This window comes from Nesoenas mayeri (assembly GCF_963082525.1).
Source record: "Nesoenas mayeri genome assembly, chromosome: 25".
Classification (NCBI taxonomy): Eukaryota; Metazoa; Chordata; class Aves; order Columbiformes; family Columbidae; genus Nesoenas; species Nesoenas mayeri.
The window spans coordinates 2,499,293-2,519,898 of NC_137549.1; the positions used below are offsets into that span (position 1 = coordinate 2,499,293).

At 54.5% G+C, this 20,606-nt stretch overlaps 1 protein-coding gene across 1 annotated transcript in view; it reads left to right on the forward strand.

Moving 5' to 3' along the window:
- FBN3 (fibrillin 3) overlaps positions 1–20,606 on the forward strand; it is a gene marked incomplete at both ends in the record, with an annotated part of 91,054 nt that overhangs the window by 69,858 nt on the left and 590 nt on the right. The window contains 38 exons of the mRNA XM_080359247.1: positions 194–319; positions 609–734; positions 1,065–1,187; positions 1,856–1,981; positions 2,113–2,238; positions 2,346–2,468; positions 2,873–2,995; positions 3,364–3,489; positions 3,893–4,015; positions 4,261–4,383; positions 4,965–5,126; positions 5,582–5,650; positions 5,907–6,032; positions 6,311–6,436; positions 6,884–7,033; positions 7,447–7,518; positions 8,300–8,425; positions 8,893–9,018; positions 9,855–9,980; positions 10,688–10,804; positions 11,352–11,480; positions 11,875–11,994; positions 12,346–12,471; positions 12,552–12,704; positions 13,661–13,726; positions 14,016–14,141; positions 14,368–14,487; positions 14,911–15,033; positions 15,805–15,936; positions 16,465–16,590; positions 16,810–17,016; positions 17,097–17,222; positions 17,330–17,452; positions 17,798–17,914; positions 18,179–18,307; positions 18,908–19,027; positions 19,234–19,465; positions 19,960–20,128. Of these exons, the coding sequence (XP_080215373.1) occupies positions 194–319; positions 609–734; positions 1,065–1,187; positions 1,856–1,981; positions 2,113–2,238; positions 2,346–2,468; positions 2,873–2,995; positions 3,364–3,489; positions 3,893–4,015; positions 4,261–4,383; positions 4,965–5,126; positions 5,582–5,650; positions 5,907–6,032; positions 6,311–6,436; positions 6,884–7,033; positions 7,447–7,518; positions 8,300–8,425; positions 8,893–9,018; positions 9,855–9,980; positions 10,688–10,804; positions 11,352–11,480; positions 11,875–11,994; positions 12,346–12,471; positions 12,552–12,704; positions 13,661–13,726; positions 14,016–14,141; positions 14,368–14,487; positions 14,911–15,033; positions 15,805–15,936; positions 16,465–16,590; positions 16,810–17,016; positions 17,097–17,222; positions 17,330–17,452; positions 17,798–17,914; positions 18,179–18,307; positions 18,908–19,027; positions 19,234–19,465; positions 19,960–20,128 (4,889 nt within the window). The remainder of the gene's footprint in view (positions 1–193; positions 320–608; positions 735–1,064; positions 1,188–1,855; positions 1,982–2,112; positions 2,239–2,345; positions 2,469–2,872; positions 2,996–3,363; positions 3,490–3,892; positions 4,016–4,260; positions 4,384–4,964; positions 5,127–5,581; positions 5,651–5,906; positions 6,033–6,310; positions 6,437–6,883; positions 7,034–7,446; positions 7,519–8,299; positions 8,426–8,892; positions 9,019–9,854; positions 9,981–10,687; positions 10,805–11,351; positions 11,481–11,874; positions 11,995–12,345; positions 12,472–12,551; positions 12,705–13,660; positions 13,727–14,015; positions 14,142–14,367; positions 14,488–14,910; positions 15,034–15,804; positions 15,937–16,464; positions 16,591–16,809; positions 17,017–17,096; positions 17,223–17,329; positions 17,453–17,797; positions 17,915–18,178; positions 18,308–18,907; positions 19,028–19,233; positions 19,466–19,959; positions 20,129–20,606) is intronic.

A 20,606-nucleotide genomic window follows, 5' to 3' on the forward strand; every position in this document is an offset into this window, starting at 1 on the left:
ACTGTTCCATTAATATTGTGATGTCCCTCTGTTTTGGGATATATAGAATCATTTTGGTTGGGAAAGATCTCTAAGATCATTGAGTCCAACCATCTGGTGATGGGACTGTGGTATGTGGCACCAGCACCATCCCATTAGCTGGAAAACCCAGCTGAAGGGGACAATCCGCCACATTTCGTGTTGTTCTCTGCAGACATCAACGAGTGCGAGCGGGACCCGCTGCTGTGCCGAGGTGGGATCTGCATGAACACAGATGGCAGCTTTGAATGCATCTGCCCTCCGGGCCATGAGCTGACATCTGAAGGGAACACTTGCGTAGGTGAGATGGTGGAAAGTGCGATTGTGACCAGAGCCTGTGCAAGGAGAATGGTCCAGGGAGACTTGGATCTCATGGGGGACACATGAAGTGGGTAGAACACACTCATGCAGGGAGAACTGAGGTCACTCCTAGAGTTCTGTTGATTTGTGATGTCTATTTTATCTGCTCTTCACTGAAGACCGACACATGGGGCAATGCCAGATTGGGTGTGGTACCAAGGATGGGTACCAAACGATGCTCAATGTGGCCTTGCCAAGGCCAGCTGCTCAAACTGCTTTTCCCACCACAGATATCAACGAGTGCTCCCTCAGTGACAACCTGTGTCGCAATGGCCGCTGCGTCAACGTCATCGGTACCTACCAGTGCGCCTGTGATTCGGGCTTCCAGGCCACGCTGGACCGGCAAGGCTGTGTCGGTGAGTGCTGCCCTTTGGCAAACAGCTATGCCAAGACCCTGGTACAGATCCAGCAACCCCCCTGGCCTCACACTTCTTGTAATGCTTGGTGGGTGTCTGAAGGTAGGACACGGGGGGAACCTCCTGGCTGAGCTACAGCCGGTTGGTGCTACTGTTGAGAGGCTGTTGTCAGCTGTGACACTTCTGTGAACTGCAAAGGGTTGGCAGAGAAGGCAAGAGGTGCTTTGTTCTGGCTGGAGGAGCTTTGTTTCCTCTTCAGCACCTCTCCCACCCTGTCTCTGTGTACCACACCATGTCTGAGCAACCGCCTGACCTCTCCCTTCTCCCCAGACATCGACGAGTGCACCATAACCAACGGCGGCTGTGACACGCACTGCTCCAACTCGGAGGGCAGCTACGAGTGCAGCTGCAGCGAAGGTTACGCATTGATGCCGGACAAGAGATCGTGTGCAGGTGAGCGGCCAGCTTGGCTCTCATAGGTGCTGCCCAGGGACCTCTGGTCAGCCACAGTGTTGGCTTCCGAGTGAGATGGTCTGTGGTTTAAGTCACTTCCAGAGAGGTGATTTCCCTTCACAGATGTTTTTGCTTTGCGCTGCAATGTCCAACTCTTCATCACAGGCTCCAGAGTTCTGTAATTACATAGAATCATCCTTCTAGCAGCTGTACATGAAGATTGTTAACAGCTGGACACAATCTTAAAGGTCTTTTTCAACCAAAATGATTCTATGATCATCAAAGGATGATGCCTGATCTCAGCAGAAAATAGTGGCTTTTGTCTGGAAAACTTTTAATAACGTTCCACACAAATTTAAGTCCAATGCTAGCATGTCCATTAATATGACATTTTAGAGCCACTATATGCACAATATTTAAAATGCATTTATCTTCATGATGTTGAGAACATTTAGAAGCAAGTATATTGATTAATATGAGCTTCAGCATAGGTGAAACTACTACATTTGCCTGCATTCAAGTTGGAATTAAAGAAATCAGTAAAAGAAAGGAGACAAATAGGGATGTGATTTGGAGCAAAGCCCCTCCTGTGACTCCCTCCTGCTCCCACAAAACCCTTTCACTGCCTCTAATGTCTTTACTCCGGCAACAATCTCCTCTCTCTCTAGATATTGATGAATGTGAGGATAATCCAGACATCTGTGATGGTGGGCAGTGCACCAACATCCCTGGGGAGTACCGCTGCCTCTGCTTCGATGGCTTCATGGCATCCCTGGACATGAAGACCTGTATCGGTGAGGACAAGGGGGGACGTGCCAGCACCGTGTCACGAGGCCCCTTGGAAGGAGGAAGGGATGCATCAAGTTGCCCCAGAGTCATGCCATGGTTCTTGTGGTGTCCCAAGCAAGTGCTCTTTCTCTTCCAGATGTGAATGAATGTGATCTCAACCCGAACATCTGCCTGCACGGCGAGTGTGAAAACACGAAGGGCTCCTTCATCTGTCACTGCCAGCTGGGCTACTTTGTCAAGAAGGGAACCACGGGCTGCACAGGTGGGGACGGGCCAGACCTGCACCTCGGGGTGCTGGTGGGAGCCCTCACAAACACCTCCTGCCCTGGAGAGCTGTGTCCGTTCTGATGTCCTCCTTCCTTCCTGCAGACATCGATGAATGTGAGATCGGGGCTCACAACTGCGACATGCACGCCTCCTGCATCAACGTGCCCGGGAGCTTCAAATGCAAGTGTCGGACAGGCTGGCTTGGGGACGGGCTGAAGTGCAACGGTGAGTTCTCATCCCAGGAGAGGATGTTTGTGTGTCTAGCTGCTCTGTGGGCACCTCTGATGTCTGTCTGGGCTGAGTTGACACCTGCACTTCCAATGCGCATGAGCCCCAGAAACCCTGCAGGAGGATTTATAGAAGCGTGGAGAGATATGGATATGACAGAGGGGGACTGAAGATGTGGACGTGTGGGTGTTTTGCTGTCAGGCTGTACAACTGTGTCTGTGAAGCCATGAAAGAGGCTGATAAGAAAGATGGGGATAGACTTTTTAGCAGGAGATGTGTAGGGATATGACTGCAATCTCCTGGGCCATTTATGTCCCCTCCTGGGCCCTACGTGAGCTGCCCAGGCTTAGAGGGAACGCCAGAGGCGAAACCCTGATGAGGGTGTTCTTCTCCCTGCCCAGATCTGGACGAGTGTGCAACCGAAGAGCATAAGTGCAACCTCAATGCCAACTGCGTCAACACACCAGGCTCCTACCGCTGTGCCTGCCGAGAAGGCTTCAACGGGGACGGCTTCTCCTGCTCAGGTGAGGCCCATAGACTCCATTGGCAGCAGGAATTTGGCCTGGGTGTCCTGCTGGGACATGGAGTCACCCCCTCTTAGCCAGCAGCCTGGCTCAGCACCTGGCTGCCTGTGTCTGGGGTTCCCTAAAGTAGATGTCCCCCAAAGGCCACTGCAGCCTGTCCTGCACCACAGCCTGCTCAGATACCTTCAACTGAGATCCACCTTCTTCTCAGTGGGTGTTTGGGGAGTATCAAGGCAATGAGAAGTATTGTAACCTCCTCTTCAGAGCCTCCCATAGGGGTGGGAAAAAGCTTGTGCGAATTTTCTGGGCAAGCTGAGGAACGCTCTTCATGTGGACACCATGTCAATCTCATGCTTGTCTCTCTCTAGATGTGGATGAGTGTGCAGACAACGTCAACCTGTGTGAGAATGGACAATGTCTCAATGCGCCTGGAGGTTACCGCTGTGAGTGCGAGATGGGCTTCAACCCCACAGAGGACAGCAAGGCCTGCCAGGGTAAGTGCCCAGAGTTCCAACCGCTGCTCCAGGAGATCCAGTGTCCACCTCCTTTCTGGCCTCGGTCTCTCCATGGCACTGTCACCACCTGATCCATTACTAAGGAAGACCCACCATCACCTGGTGGTATAAAACTCCTGAGGTGTCAGCTCCTCCACCTACAGGAGTTGGTCCCCAGCCTGCAGAGAGGTTGGGCTAAGCCAACAATCCATTTGAGATGTGGACAGTGAGCAAAACCGGAGTGAGGGGAGAGGACATACACACAGGAGATGGTATCCCATGGCACCAGAACCATCCTGAGATGGGTTACCCTGGGCTGTGGCTCTGCTTTGAGGTGGGAGCAGGAGAGGCCTGTCCTCGTACTTGGCCAGATCCTGAGTCCCCAGCTCTCCTTGTTTTGCAGACATTGATGAATGCACCTTCCAGAACATCTGTGTCTTTGGGACCTGCCAGAACCTGCCCGGGATGTTCCGCTGTGCCTGCGATGATGGTTATGAACTGGACAGGAGCGGAGGCAACTGCACAGGTACAGGACGTTGACGGGGCTGTTGGATGAGGATCAGTGCTCTGTGACCTGCTGGTGTGAGCTTGTCCCAACCATGACACGGAGTGGCACTAGCAGCCTAAAGCCAACTAAGTGTCCCTGGGTGATGTGGTGATGTCTTTGCTCTTGGCAAGGCCTTGATGCTGCTCTGGGTAGGGTTGGGGCTGTAGTTTCTGTGGCAGTCTTCATCTGGTTTTTTTTCAGTCTTCCTCTTTCTGTCCTTTCAGACATCAACGAATGTGCAGACCCCGTGAACTGTATCAATGGCCTGTGTGTCAACACCCCAGGCAGCTACCTGTGCAACTGTCCGCAGGACTTTGAGCTGAACCCCACCGGTGTGGGCTGTGTGGGTGAGTGGGGACCTGTGTGGAGACCACACCTTCCATCCAAGACCTTGGTTGTTCTTCTTGTTGATCCCACGTAGCTGGAACTGGTCACTACCAGGGATTGGGGGGACTGACCGCTGTCTGCCCTGCCAAATCCCTGGGTGTCCATGATGAGTATCCGCCTGTTAAACCTGGCCCACCTTCTGTCACTAGTGTGGGTGCTCTCCTGGTTGAAGCAAGTTTATTCCTGGGCAGCTCTGGAGCTGTTCTTTAGTCTTTTATTCTCAAAAGGCCCTGGGTTACTGGCAGCATTATTTGGTTTGTGTTCCTTGGCCACACTGAAGACGCCACCACACTCTGTATGACATAGTGTGGCTTTTACCAAGTGAGCTGGGCAAGTGTTATTCTTGAAGGGTTCCCAAAGTTGCAGGGACAGTCTGGATGCGGTTTATTACAACACAGGTACCTGATAGTGTGGACATGTGGTTTAGGGCCATGGCCTTATTCCTCTCCCTGCTTCTGGAGGCAACAGAGCCATTCATTCCTCCTGTGCACACAAGTCTTTACAGGAGAGACTTTGCTGATCCACCGCTGTCTTTGTGCAGATACACGTGTTGGGAACTGCTTCTTGGACACCCAGGATCGAGGAGACGGAGGGATCTCCTGCAGCGCAGAAATTGGAGTTGGGGTCACTCGGGCATCCTGCTGCTGCTCACTGGGTCGTGCGTGGGGCAACCCTTGCGAGCTTTGTCCTCCTGCCAACACGAGTGAGTTGGGAAAATGTCTGGGACGAACTTGGGCATGGGCCGGATGGGCCGCGCAGAGCAGAGGAGAGATGCATCCGCTTCCCTATGAGTTCTAAACTCGGGCTGGGGGTCAGGGTGTCATCACGATGGAGCAAGGGAAGCTGAAGGGAGAGGTGAAGTGGGACGGGAAGACCAGGCTGGTTGTGCCTGGGGGATTCAGGTTGGGATCCTTTGTTCCTCGTCCAGTGGGCTGCGGGAGGGCAGTGGATGTGGAATAACCCCAGTTGAGGGTGGGCAGGCAGAGACAGGGCAGCCAAGTTGACTCGGCATGTGCTGGGAGTCAGGCTGCTCCTTGCGGGCCACTAACCCCATCCTCATGGCCCATTTCTCCTGGGTGTCTCCTGGTTCTTCCTTACCCCTCCTGCTTCATGGGAGCCTGCTCACCTAAGGATTCCCCTGACTGACTTTTTCCGCAGCCGAGTACAAGACCTTGTGCCCTGGAGGAGAAGGTTTCCGGCCCAACCCCATCACCGTCATCCTGGAAGGTAAGATGACCCTGGGTACTGGTAGAGCCCAGCCCCATATGGACACTGTCTGCCATGGCACTGGTCTGGCTGGGTGCCTGCTGAGCCCCCTGACCACAGAATGATAAACAGCAAGTGTGTGCTCTCCTCAGACGTGCTCCGGGTTCCAGCGAGGGCTGGAAGTGGTGGGATGAACCCAACACAGATCCTGGGGTGAACATACTGCCTGGGCTGGGCTGACAGGCGGTCACACCTCCCGAATTCTCTCCCTCTTCAGATATCGACGAGTGCCAGGAGCTGCCGGGTCTCTGCCAGGGTGGCAACTGCGTCAACACTTTTGGCAGTTTCCAGTGCGAGTGTCCCCTTGGCTACTACCTCAACGAGGACACGCGCATCTGTGAAGGTACCTGTGCTCGGCTGTGTGCCTGGCGCACATGGCAGCCCTGTGCGTGGGTGCAACAGAGCTGTACGTGTATCTAGGCTGCCCTAGGAGCAGTTGGCAGAATTCCTCCCCACTTCTCTTCCAGATTTCCCACCCCCATCACACACTCCGTCCCCTTTTCCCAGTGCCAGGCCAGCCTGGTCCCCATGCCAGCCCTGTCCATGCTTTGTGCAACCCCATGTCCAGCCGTTCTCTACCTGTGCCCAGTGTTTTGACCTCCCATCTCCTTTATTTGGCAGATATCGATGAGTGCTCTGCTCACATTGGGATCTGCGGCCCTGGGACCTGCTACAACACCCTCGGCAACTACACCTGCGTGTGCCCCCCTGAGTACATGCAAGTCAATGGAGGAAACAACTGCATGGGTACGGCATGGTCCAAATCTGTGGGCAACTAGACTCAAGGAAGAATTCTTTTCATGGTGAGGGTGGTGAGAGCCTGGCCCAGGTTGTCCAGAGAGGTGGTGGATGAACCATCCCTGGAGACATCCCAGGCCAGGCTGGACGGGGCTCTGAGCACCCTGAGCTGATGAAGATGTCCCTGTCATGGCAGGGGGGGCACTGGGGGAGCTGGGAACGTCCCTTCAACACAAACTATTTTATACTTCTCTCAGGGGGTCAGGCAGTGCTGTGCCTGGGCTGTGCAGCGGGCAGCACGGTGTGGGCAGCTTCAGCCCAGCACTGCAGCCACTTTGCTGGGCTCCCCTTGAAGGGCCTGTGTGTCACCTGCGGTCCCTGAGCGCCAGGACAGGACAGGGTGGCATAATGAGCACCCTGGGGCTGGCAGAGACAATGTCTGGGCTGCTTTTGCAGACATGAGGAAGAGTGTGTGCTATCGCAACTACAACGACACATGTGAGAACGAGCTGTCCTTCAACATGACCAAGAAGATGTGCTGCTGCTCCTACAACATTGGCAAGGCCTGGAACAAGCCTTGTGAGCCCTGTCCCACGCCAGCCAGCCGTAAGTATGGAAAACCATCTTGATATGGTGGCTGCCCGCTTGCTTTTCCAGCAATCCCATGCACTTCAAGTCACAGGCACTAACCAAATAGAGGGGGAGAAGGTCTGAGAGGCAGCACTTGTGATGCCCAGAGAGGTGGTGGATGCCCCAACCCTGGAGACACCCCAGGCCAGGCTGGACGGGGCTCTGAGCAACCTGAGCTGGTGAAGATGTCCCTGCTCATGGCAGGGGTGGGACTAGATGAGCTTTGAAGGTCCCTTTGCCTGGTGCCGTATGTGTCTTTGGGGTTCCCCATGTGCTGATCCCCTCCTGCTGTCACACCCCCTCCCCGCTCACTCTAACCACAGCTGCCCTTGTCCCTCTCATCCTTCCCTGCACCCGCTCTGGCCATGACCTTGGTGTTCCCCTTCCAGCTGAGTACCAGATCCTGTGCGGGAACCAGGCCCCTGGCTTCATCATCGACATCCACACAGGGAAGCCCATTGGTGAGTAGAGACCCTGCGCCCTGCGGAGCCTGGGCTGCTCTCTGCCCCTCTGCTCTCCTCCTGCACTGCCCGTGAGCTCCTTCCTTTCCCCTCCTCTAGAAAATTAAGCCCTGAGCAGAGGAGAGGCAAGGAGAAGAGGTGGCAAGCATGGCTGCAAGCAGCTGGCCAAGCCTTCAAGCTGATGCCTGAGTGGCTGCTCTGTTCAGACCTCCCCACATTTGCAATTGTCCCATTGTTTCTGTCCTATCTGGAGAGATAGGTGGCCAGTGACCACAGATGGTGGCCAGGTAGATCCAGACCTGTGGTAGCTCTGGTGCTCACTGCCAGGGCACTGCTGAGAGCCAAGGGGTCCGGTGGTGTGTTGCTAGATGGGAAGCCAGAGTAGCTGTTGAAAGTCCTGGGTTTTGTGGGCTATCTACAAATATTTTGCAAATATTTTCAAAGACAGACTTGCTGGTAGTTTGTGAGACAAATGGACCAGTTAATCCTTGCTTCACCTGGTGTTGGCAGTGCCAGCTGGGGACAGAAGAGGAGATGAGTTCATCTCCTGCCCCCAGGAAGAAAGCACGGCAGAGGGTGTTTCTGCCGAGCAGCCCCAACCTGGCATGATCTGCAGAATTCAGTATCAGTCCTCCAAAAGCTGCTCCACTCTTTGTCTGGTGGCCCTTTTCCTGCTAGTCTTCTTTCTAGAAGGGACAAGGGCAGCCATCTCCCAACTCTGGGGGATGTTCTCCTCCCTGCCGCCTTCCCGGGATGCTGAGAGATGTTTGTCTGTGCGCAGATATCGATGAGTGCAGCGAGATCCCCGCCATCTGCACCAACGGTGTCTGCATCAACCAAATTGGCAGCTTCAGGTGCGAGTGTCCCATTGGATTCAGCTACAACAACATCCTGCTCATCTGCGAAGGTAACGGGGCAGCTGAGCAGCAGCCAGGAGGGTGCTGGGGGCTCCTAGTGTGGCATTGGCACCTCCCCAGCTCATGGGGCATCACGGGCAGGGCTGTCAGCAGACATGGATGGAGTCTACATATTCACAGCCTTCTTGAAATCTTCTACATTTTCCACATCAACAGCTGGACAAAAATTGCTGGTTTTCATTCATATTCTTGTCTGGTTTTCCTTTCCTCTGTTTGTGTGGTTTTTTTGGTTAGAAAAAGGTTGCAAATGTGAGTGCTTCAAAGTTTTTTAGTTGTAACTAAAATTCCCATTATATTATAGCAAAGCCATAGAAAAAGGTTGAAAATTGACCCTGATCAGAGCAAACCAAGTTCTAAAATTGAGTTGACTCCACGGAGCCACTCCAGCCCTACCAGGATGTCAGTGCCCGGTGAGCACTTGGCACACTCAAGGTTTGCATTTGCTCTCGTCCTGCAGACATCGACGAGTGCAGCAACGGGGAGAACCTGTGCCAGCGCAACGCTGACTGCATCAACATCCCGGGCAGTTACAGGTGCGAATGCTCCACTGGATACAAGCTGTCGCCCAGCGGAGCCTGCGTGGGTAAGATGGGAGCTCTTTGCTACCTATTCCAGAGACACGTGTGCGAGGCGCTGACACCCCTGCCTAGGTGCTCCAGATGGTTTTGGAGGCCACCCTGGGTGGACCCAAGGAAGGACAGCATGCAGGATATGAAGGGTTGTAGCATGGAGGGAGTTGGTCTCTTCTCCCAAAGAACAAGCGACAGGATGAGCTGAAACAGCCTCAAGTTGCGCCAGGGAAGGTTGAGGTTGGATCTGGGGAACAGTTTCTTCCCCAAAGGGCTGTGGGGCATTGGAACAGGCTGCTCAGGGCAGTGCTGGAGTCACCATCCTGGAGGGCTGGACAGACGGACATGAGGTTCTCAGGGCATGGGATAATGCCAGGGGTGGGGTAATGGTTGGACTCCATGGTCTTGAGGAGCTTTTCCAACCAAAATGATTCTATGATGCTCCTCTGAAGGACATGCCAGTCCCATGCATGTGTTCTTGGTCTCTTGTCAAGCCTGGGGACTCTGACCTGGCTGTGCTGTGATTATGGGATACCTGTATATTTGGAACAATCTCCAGGGACTGTGGGGTGCTGAGGGATGGAAAAAAGGTCACTGTGAAGCGCAGCTTTAGTCTGGCATCTCAGACCATTTTCTCCGATTAAACTGCCTTTTTTTAGAGATGACAGCGCATCAGTCTTGTTCTCAGTGAAGCCAACCCTCAGAAAACAGAAACCCTATTCCGCTGTGCTGCTACTCACAGACACAGCATCCCAGCAGCAGGCAGGGCTCTGCAGGAGGCCAGTGCCTCGGTTCTTCCCATTTGTTCCATCCCTTCTGCTCGCTAATGCTCATTTTTGCTTTGTTTTAGGTCGCAATGAATGCCAGGAGATCCCCAACGTCTGCAGCCACGGCGACTGCGTCGACACCGAGGGCAGCTACGTCTGCATCTGCCACAATGGCTTCAAGGCCACGGGGGAGCAGACCATGTGCATGGGTCAGTGTGGCTGTACAGCCCTGCCGGGAACCAGATATTGTTGTCCCAAAACCAGGGTCCACCCCCTGCGCAATAGGCTGCACTTGCACACAGAAACATGATATTGTTTATTACAGAGCCGCACAAGTCTGGACGCTGGAATAAAGCCAGCACACCAGAAAGAAAAGTGACAGGTGTTATATACAAAACCTTATCAATACATTTGCACCTTCAGGGCGGTCCTGAAGAGCCAATTGATTACACATTTGCGTATTGGTTACACAATAATTTTAGCATATAATGAGCAACATTCAGCTAAAGGACACTGGATCCAACAGTCTCGAGTTATGTGTTAAAACAAATTGTGCAGGGTCCACAATGTCTAAAGTGGCAAGGTCGGTAATCTCTAGTTTCTGATTTGGTATTTTGTGAGTCCCTCTTTGTTGGAGAAGCAGACTGACCTAAAAGAGAGAGGATTTACGTATCTTAATGTTAGGAGTTGCCAACAGGATTCATTCTTTTAAGTGGCAGTGGCTACAATATCAGGATGGACAGGAGCTCTCTCTAGCACCCACTGGGTAGTGCCAAGGGCCACTGTGTCCCCTCCATCTCAGGCTGTCCCTGCAAGCACAGGGTGTTGTGCAGCTGCCTGGGCCCTGTCTACACAGCCAGGACGGTGACTCTCAGCTCCCTCAGCCCCTGGATCAGCTGTGGCCTTCTCTCTGCAGATATCGATGAGTGTGACCGACAGCCCTGTGGGAATGGGACCTGCAAGAACACGGTCGGCTCCTACAACTGCCTCTGCTTCCCGGGCTTTGAGCTCACACACAACAATGACTGCATGGGTGAGTTGAACAAAATCCTGACTGTACAGATTGCTGCCTGCGGTCAACGTGACAATGGCTGTGGGGCACAGGGTGTCACCCAGTGGCATACCAGGGGTCAGCTCTGGGTGTCACCTGGCAGTGGCTGTAGGGGTGGCTGTATGTGTCAGGCAAGGTGGCACACTGACACATTCTGTCCATATTATTGCTCCCTACAACTGCCTGAAAGGAGCTTGGAGCCAGGGGGGTCGGGCTCTGCTCCCCAGGAACAAGCGCCAGGAGCAGAGGAAACAGCCTCAAGTTGCGCCAGGGGAGGTTGAGGTTGGATGTGGGAACAATTTCTTCCCCAAGGGGCTGTGGGGCATTGGAACAGGCTGCCCAGGGCAGTGCTGGAATCACCATCCCTGGAGGGTTGGACAGACGGACATGAGGTTCTCGGGGGACATGGGTCAATGCCAGGGCTGGCTTATGGTTGGACTCAATGATCTCGAGGGTCTCTTTCAACCAAAATCGTTCTGTAATTCTATGATTATCTCTTCCTGCTGTGCTTATCATTTCCCTCCCACAGACATTGATGAATGTTCATCCCTGGTGGGGCAGGTGTGTCGGAACGGCCAGTGCATCAACAGCATCGGCTCCTTCCAGTGCCTGTGCCAAGAGGGGTATGACCGGACCCCTGATGGGAAGAACTGTGTAGGTGAGTGTCTGGACTGGCCCTGTGAGCTGAGCTGGAGGCTGGTGTGGCTGGCACTGGGCAGTGCTGTGACACCTGGTCCCCAAGCTGGTCCCATCACAGGCAACTGAGCAATGGACTCTCCAGAACCATTCACTACTTAAAAGGGGACGATAAGAAAGATGGGGACAGACTTTTGAGGGGGGCCTGTTGTGATAGGACAAGGGGTGATGGTTTTAAACTAAAGGAGAGAGATTCAGGATGGATATAATGAAATTGTTGGCCCTGAGGGTGGTGAGAGCCTGGCCCAGGCTGACCAGAGAGGTGGTGGATGAACCATCCCTGGAGACATCCCAGGCCAGGCTGGACGGGACTCTGAGCACAGACACTATCACTGGTTATTTCTTCTCCTCTGCAGACATCAACGAGTGTGTGAGCCTGCCTGGCACCTGCTCCCCGGGCACCTGCCAAAACCTGGAGGGTTCCTTCCGCTGTATCTGCCCCCCTGGGTACGAGGTGCAGAATGACAACTGCATCGGTAATGTTGGCTCTTGGCCTCCTCCATTGCCAGCACAGCATGTGGGCACCTCAGACTATTCCCTGAACAACCTGTTCCTCCTCCATGGGCTGGGGCATGAATCACCACCCCCAAATACCTTCTTGAAAGCAGTGGGACACTGAGCATGGCAGGGGAGGATGGGTGGGTTTGCTGTGCCTTGGCCTCTTCATTGTCCTGTTCCCCCTGAGGGTGGGTTAAGGGTGAGGACCAGAGCGAGGTCCTGCAGGCATCAGAGTTCCCCAAACATCGCAACTTCAGCTGATTTTGATGCAACGAGGAAATAAGTGACCTTTAGCTACTCTGTAAGTAAAATATCCCTGGTGCTCCCAGATATCAACGAGTGTGAAGAGGAACCCAACATCTGCCTCTTCGGGACATGCACCAATACCCCTGGCAGCTTCCAGTGTGTCTGCCCTCCAGGCTTTGTGCTGTCTGATAACGGCCGACGGTGCTTCGGTGAGTGCAGCTCGTCACAGTGGGGAGAGGAAGGGTGCACAGCCACCCCGGGTGTCTGCAATGTCCCCGTCCTCCTACAGATACTCGCCAGAGCTTCTGCTTCACTCGCTTCGACAACGGGAAGTGCTCTGTCCCTAAGGCCTTCAACACCACCAAGGCTCGGTGTTGCTGCAGCAAGATGCCAGGAGAAGGCTGGGGAGATCCCTGTGAGCTGTGCCCACAGGAGGGGAATGGTAAGTGTGCTGGGACCTGGATCCATGGGAGAGGTGCTGCATGTGTCCCCGACAAGTGCAGACTGTGGGGAAGGTGTGCAGGTCAGGTGAGACAACCAGCAGTGCAAGTGTCCGGCTGCATCCAGCTCTGGGTCCTCAGCACGGGACACACATGCTGGGGAGGGGCCAGAGGAGCCACAGGAATGACCTGAGGCTGGAACAGCTCTGCTGGGGGACAGGGGAGAGAGCTGGGGTGTTCAGCTGAGAAGAGAAGCTCCAGGGAGACTTTAGTGTGGACTTTCCAGACTTAAAAGGGGGCCACAAGAAAGATGGGGACAGACTTTTGAGCAGGACCTGTTGCGATAGGACAGGGGGTGATGGTTCTGAACTAAAGGAGGGAGATTCAGGCTGGACATGAGGAAGGAATTGTTGCCCTGAGGGTGGTGAGAGCCTGGCCCAGGTTGGCCAGAGAGGTGGTGGATGAACCGTCCCTGGAGACATCCCAGGCCAGGCTGGACGGGGCTCTGAGCACCCTGAGCTGGTGAAGATGTCCCTGTCATGGCAGGGGGGGCACTTGGGGAGCTGGGAAGGTCCCTTCAACCCAAACCATCCTGTGATTCTATGAAAGTGGGCTCCTCCCTCTGGAGAGTGCTGCCTTGAAACCCAGTAGCCCTTACGTGTCTGCAGAATCCCTTGTATCTCCAGCAACCATAGTCAGACTCTTGAGAAATGGATTGCTTTTTCTGCATCAGATCTGCTCACAGTTCTCTGTGGGGCTTTAGATAATGCAGAAGCACCTCAGTGCATCCAGATCCATGGCAAGCACAGGTGTTTCCCAGCCAGCCGGGGTTTTGTGGCTTCCCACGGACAGCAAGCTCTCAAGCTCTCAGTCATGCGCTAGAAGCCTCCAAAGCACGTTTCTGCTTCTGGGAGTGGAAACACTTGTAATCACATCTCATTTTTCTGCTTTCTTCTAGTTGCTTTCCAGGAGCTGTGTCCATATGGCCACGGAGCCATCCCAGGCCCAGGTGACACCCGAGAAGGTACGGTCTGATCTAAGGAGGAGAATAAATTTGGGGTTTTTTGGGGGGGTTGCATAGAAGCAACCAAACTTAGGCTATTTGGAGAGTAGAGTTGAATCCCAGTGGTGGGAGGGGAGGAACGTAGGGCTGGGTACCCTCCCAAGGTCAAGGTTGCTGACTGCTCACCAGCGGTTCAGCACCCAGTTCTGGAGAGGGAGTATCTGGGATTGGCGGGCCAGCCCTGCGAGGACAGGAATGATTGTGGCTTCATGCCCACATGAGGTTTCATTGCCTTGTTTTCCTTTTCCAGATGTTAATGAATGCTCAGAGAACCTGGGTGTCTGCATAAACGGAGCCTGCATTAACACCGATGGGTCCTTCCGCTGCGAGTGCCCCTTCGGCTACAACCTGGACTACACCGGCGTCAACTGCGTGGGTGAGGGTCTGCGTGGGGAGGATCTGCTCCCTCCTGCTTTTATCCTCCTCGTGCCAGAGGCCGTGAGCGTGTTTGTGCCTCTGTGTGTGTGGAGAGAAGGAACATGCTTCTCCCCTGCCCCTTTGTGTTTTACTCCTGGCTTTGCTGGTCTCTGGCTGCAAGAAATGCCCAGCCTGCACATTTCGGGTCTAACTCATTCACCTAACATAGTCCTGGCTTCCTCCAGATACCGACGAGTGCTCCATCGGCAACCCGTGTGGGAATGGCACCTGCACCAACGTGGTGGGAGGCTTCGAGTGCGCCTGCGACGAGGGCTTTGAGCCAGGGCCCATGATGACATGTGAAGGTAATGCTGCTGTGGGGCAACTCATTTCATACTAGGCTGTGTATGTGACCCCACTGGATCACCACCTCCGATGGACAGTGCAGAAAAGCTGGCTGGGGCTCATCTCCACATGAGTGTGCACATCAGCGCTGGTCCTCTTTGGCCTCCAGTGAGGCCTGAGCCCAGGACTGGAGTCCTGCCTAAAAGCAGGAGCTGCCTCCCCAAGGAGCCAAGACCCTGTTCCTGTCAAAGCTGCTGAGACACCAGGTGTCTGTCTGTCCCTCTGCAACCGAAAACCATTACAGGAAGCCTTGGGGGAACAAAGTTCTCATGAGATGAATGCTTGGGGTGGGGGGAGTCTGTCCTGGGAAGATCCCCCTGCTATTATTACCCAGCTGACTCTGAGCACACAGGGTCGAGCTCTCCCCTCTCTCCTGCCCCCAGATATCAACGAGTGTGCGCTGAATCCCCTGCTCTGCGCCTTCCGCTGCATCAACACCTTCGGCTCCTACGAGTGCACCTGCCCCTCTGGATACGCCCTCCGAGAAGACAGAAGAATGTGCAGAGGTAAAATCCCCTTCTGAGCTCCCACACCCTCCCTGAGCCCCCACACTTGGCCAGTCTCTGGTGCTGTTTGGAGAGGAGGCAGGAGCTGATCTGGTGAGACCCCCTGCAGTGCTGGTCCAGCTCTGGGTCCTCAGCACAGACACTCATGGACCTGCTGGAGAGGGGCCAGAGGAGCCACAGGAATGACCCGAGGCTGGAACAGCTCTGCTGGGGACAGGGGAGAGAGCTGGGGTGTTCAACTGGAGAAGACAAGGCTCTGCAGAGACCTTATTGTGACCTTTCTGGACTTAAAAAGATGGGGACAGACTTTCGAGCAGGGCCTGTTGCGATAGGACAGGGGCTGATGGTTCTGAACCAAAGGAGGGAGATTCATGCTGGACATGAGGAAGGAATTGTTGCCCTGAGGGTGGTGAGAGCCTGGCCCAGGTTGGCCAGAGAGGTGGTGGATGAACCATCCCTGAGACATCCCAGGCCAGGCTGGACGGGGCTCTGAGCACCCTGAGCTGGTGAAGATGTCCCTGTCATGGCAGGGGGGGCACTGGGGGATCTTTAAGGTCCCTTCAACACAAACCATTCTGTGATTGACCTGGTGTCTCTGGGCTTGTGCTAACTCTCACCTACCTCACTGTCTGGGCTGTGTGCCACCAGCCAGCACAGACCAGGGCAGCGGGGACTGGCAGAGCGGTGAAGATGTGTCCACTCAGTTGTCCCCACAGTGGTGCAGAGCTGGCAGGTTGAACATGGTCCCATGAGGTTGTTTCTCGGTTGCAGATCTGGATGAGTGTGCAGAAGGACTGCACGACTGCGAGTCTCGAGGGATGCTGTGCAAGAACCTCATCGGCACCTTCATGTGCATCTGCCCCCCAGGAATGCAACGCAGGCCTGATGGAGAGGGCTGCACAGGTACCAAGGATGGGTTCCCTGTGGGGCCAGAGGCCGTCCTCTTCTAGACATTGTCTCTGTGGCTTTATTTTATGTCCCTCTATCCAACAGCTCCTCCTTGGGGCTTCCCATGTGTCAGAACGTCCTCTATGTCCTACCAGATGCCTGCACACACAGAACTTCTGTTCCTCTCTGGTCTGCACAGTTCCAGCACAGGATGACACAGCGTTGTGCCGTGTGCCCTTTCTCTTGAGTTTTCCCGTGTCTGTGTCAAGCTTCTTTGCACTGAGCTGCTTTTGGAAGGGTCAGTCTGCTCCTAGACCGGCAGCTTGGCCACTTGCAGATGGAGAATGTGCAAAGCAGAGAAGCCACCCTGCTCTGGGGGAGGTCCGGGGCAAGTGGACGTGGTTCTGAGCTGGCTGAGGATGTGGAAATGATCCTCAAGGACGGTGTGAGGGCATTACAAACAGTGCTAGCGTGAGGACTCATGGAAAGCTGGAATTTGTCCTATGCCTCACCATAGCTCTTTGGTGGCTCCTTCTCTTCTAGATGAGAACGAGTGTCGCACCAAGCCTGGAATCTGCCCCAACGGCCGCTGCATCAACACGATGGGAAGTTACCGCTGTGACTGCAACGAAGGTTTTGAAGTCAGTCCCTCTGGCACAGAGTGTATTGGTAATTACCACGTCCTGGTGGGTCTTGAGTAGCCTCTTTTTAGTAGCACATGATGCTTTTCAAGTGTTTCAGGTTTCTGTGGAGAGAGTTGTTGGGGCATCACCTTTACCTTTGGCGTTATTATGTCCAGATCATGCTACCATGTGCTGGACAGGCTGCTGGGTTATCCGTGGTGCTGACACTCAGATCCTGACCTTGTTTCCTACTGTCTCCATCCAGACACCCGCCAGGGATTCTGCTTCACCGAAGTGCTGCAAACCATGTGCCAGATGTCCTCCACCAACCGCAACCTGGTCACCAAATCCGAGTGCTGCTGCAACAGCGGGCGCAGCTGGGGCCCCCAGTGTGAGCTGTGTCCCCTCCCTGGAACTGCCCAGTACAAGAAGATGTGTCCTCATGGGCCAGGTTACTCCACCGATGGCAGAGGTGAGCTGGGAGGCAGCAGAGATGTGGGTACAGGCACAATTCCCCTGGGAACTGTTCCCCACTGGTTCTTCCTCCCGCAGACATCGACGAGTGCAAGGTGCTGCCCAACCTCTGCAAGAACGGCCAGTGCATCAACAGCATCGGCTCCTTCCGCTGCCACTGCCGCCTGGGCTACACCGCGGACATCACAGGCACGGCCTGCGTGGGTGAGTCGGGACAGGGAAACCCTCGGCATGTTCCACCCCTTCTTTTCAGGAGCCCCATCCAACAGCACAACCTGTGAATGCTGATGTATCCTGTCTCCTGAGTCTAGATTTGGATGAGTGTAACCAGTCCCCTAAGCCCTGTAACTTCATCTGCAAGAACACAGAAGGCAGCTACCAATGCTCCTGCCCCCGAGGGTACATTCTGCAAGAAGATGGGAAGATCTGCAAAGGTATTCACCGAGCAGAGAGCTCTGGCAGCACAGGGGGGATGGCAAGAGCTGATTAACCTGGTCCAGAATAGTCCAGTCTGGGATTTGTGCATCGCAGGAGAGGCAGAGAAAAATCTCTGCGTCTTTTAAATGCATCTGTGTATGATCAGCAGCTGAGGTGGGGAGAGGACTTGTGATTCCCATGCGAGAGTTTCGTGTGTGTTGTTCCTGAGGCTGGTCCGTGTCAGGTCCTGCTCTGCCCAGGGTCAGTGTGTCACCACCTACATGCAGGTGTCGCAGACTCAAACTGCAAAGATATCTCAGTAAGATACATTCAGACACATGTTCTTGTGCTTGTTACTTTAGATTTGGATGAATGTTCCACCAAGCAGCACAACTGCCAGTTCCTCTGTGTGAACATTATCGGAGGATTCAACTGCAAATGCCCTCCAGGCTTCACTCAGCACCACTCATCCTGCATCGGTGAGTAGAGGCATTCACTACTCTGCTCTGCAGCATGAGCGAGGTCCCTGTGGGTCATTTTTAAGCCCAGGAGAGTCTTTGCAGCCTGCTAGCTCTAGATCTAGAGCTGTGCCCCTCTCCGGTTGGCCTGGGGTTGTGCATCTGGCTTGTGTATCTGCTGCTCAGACAGGACTGAACTCCATGATGCGATGTAGCTGTCTGCAAAGCTCACACGCAGCCACGTCCTTAGGGACGGACTTACACGCGGCCACCGGTGTTTTGCAGACAATAACGAGTGCACAGCTCAGCCCTCTCTGTGTGGAGCCAAAGGGCAGTGTCTGAACACGCCGGGCAGCTACAACTGCGAGTGTCAGAAAGGATTCTCCCTGGACAGCTCTGGCGTCAACTGCGAAGGTGGGTCTGTGTCTCTGGGGCTTTGACAGAAACGCGGTCCACATGGAAGAGTTCCTGGTGCGCTCACAGTCTCTTAGGCAGCTCTGTCCAGCCGAGAACGGACTAATCCTTACAGCGGAGCACCAGAAACCCACACGGGAAGCCCTGGTGCCCGACCTGCCTGGAGAAACACTGGCTCTTGGACAAGGAGATGAAGGTCTTAGTGGAGCAACCAGAGCAGCCAAGGGTGGGAAGGGAAGGGTCCTGTGTCTCAGTAGAAGAGACCTCATGCTGGCCAAAACCCACCATGTGCTACGCTAAAGAAAAGACTGTGTTCAACACAGGCAGCCTGAAGCAGAACAGATCTGGTAACGGTCCAGGCCAGACTTTAAAGCAAAAATATCCAAGCAGGGGATGTGTGTGGTCCTTGGGGCTGAGGGTGTTGCTCAGGACCAAGCTGCAGAGACATAATTAGGCAGAAGAACCTCCCACCCACGTGAGCACCCTGAAGGATGCTGAGTGCTGGGCAGGTACCATGTGCACATGGTCCCTGGGCACCCAGCGCTGCCCGCAGCTCAGGGAGAAGTTTGTCTCACCACCACCTGTGTTATGTTGCTGCAGATGTGGACGAGTGCGATGGAAACCATCGGTGCCAGCACGGCTGCCAGAACGTGCTCGGGGGCTACCGCTGCGGCTGCCCACAGGGCTACGTGCAGCATTACCAGTGGAACCAGTGCGTGGGTGAGTGTGGGAGGGGGACTCTAGTGTCCTGTGGCTGTGGACTGGTGGATCACAGGATCACAGAACTGTTTGGGTTGGAAGGGACCTTCAAAGGCCATCTAGTCCAACCCCCTGCAATGAGCAGGAGTTTCCCTTGGCCATGCAGGGTGGGGAGCACCAGCAGCACCTTCCACCACAGTTCTGACTCGTTCTGTCTTTGGGTGCAGATGAAAATGAGTGCTCCAGCCCCACCGCCTGCGGCTCTGCCTCCTGCTACAACACTCTGGGGAGTTTCAAGTGTGTCTGTCCGTCTGGCTTCGATTTTGACCAAGCCTTTGGCGGGTGCCAGGATGTGGACGAATGCTCAGCCGGCGGCAGCCCCTGCAGTTACGGCTGCTCCAACACAGACGGCGGTTATCTCTGCGGCTGCCCTGGGGGCTACTTCCGAGCAGGACAAGGGTAAGTGCAGCCAGAAGGTTGTCCCCACAGGCACCTGGGCATTGCTGGGGCAGATTACAGGCTGCCAAGTGTGTGGTGCCCACAGACGTGCTCCATCATCACATTTCTGACACAATTTGAATGAGCCCCAGAAGCAAGTAAGTTCTCATTCCCACATGAGTCCTCAGCTTCTCCATGCCAGACTGTTCCTCACCCATCACAAGATCCTCATGCTGATGCTCATCTCCTCTTCCAGTTCACTAATCCCATGGTTAGTGCAGCTGCCAGCACTGTAGCAGATGCTCTGCAGGTCCATCTAGAGAGGTTAAACCTGATGGACACATCTAAACAAGAAGTGGCCTGATGTTCCTCAGACATGTCCTGTGTCCAAGCCATCCCTGTCTTGTATCCAGGCGTGTTTGTGTGTGCCACATAGAAAACCTCTGAGGGAAATGGTAAGATTCCCATCTTGAAGCGTGAATCTGAGATGGGTCTCTCTGCTTTTCTGCCACCAGACACTGTATTTCTGGCTTGGGTTTTGGGAAAGGCTCCTACCTTCCTGCCCCGCAAGAAGAGGATGAAGACAACCTGCTCTCCCCCGAAACCTGCTACGAGTGCAAGATAAATGGCTACCCCAAGAGGGGTCGGCAGCGACGCAGCGTCAACGGCACTGAGAAGCACCAGGTAAGAAGTCGGTGGCATCCTGGGTGGGGTGGAGCAGAAGGAGAGCTGGGGCACTCGGGGGATGTCTGTCTGGGGTGGATCCCACATGATATGTCTGTTCCCATGGGGCTGTTTTGGTCCAGAGACAGCAGCTCGCTGTGTACCTGCCCATGTCATTGAGTCCAGAAGTCCTGCAGAAATGGAGGGTCTTGCACAATACCTTAGAGAAGGTCAGGACAATCTTAAGTGACATACACTTGTGTGTTTTGACCACAAATGAGTGCAGATAGATGGAAACAAGAAATAAAGTACGCGTTTCCCTGCAAGGAGAGCTCATGGGGAAACAGCTCACGTGGGGCCATAAAGGATTGTCAGCCTTGCTGGCTGACTCCAGCCTGTCACCATAAATACAGGTTCTTCCTTGGAGGGAAGTTCTGGCTTCTGTCCAAGGCTCCCCCAAGAGGTTCAAAGGCCTGGGCAGGACAGATTGGACTGGGAG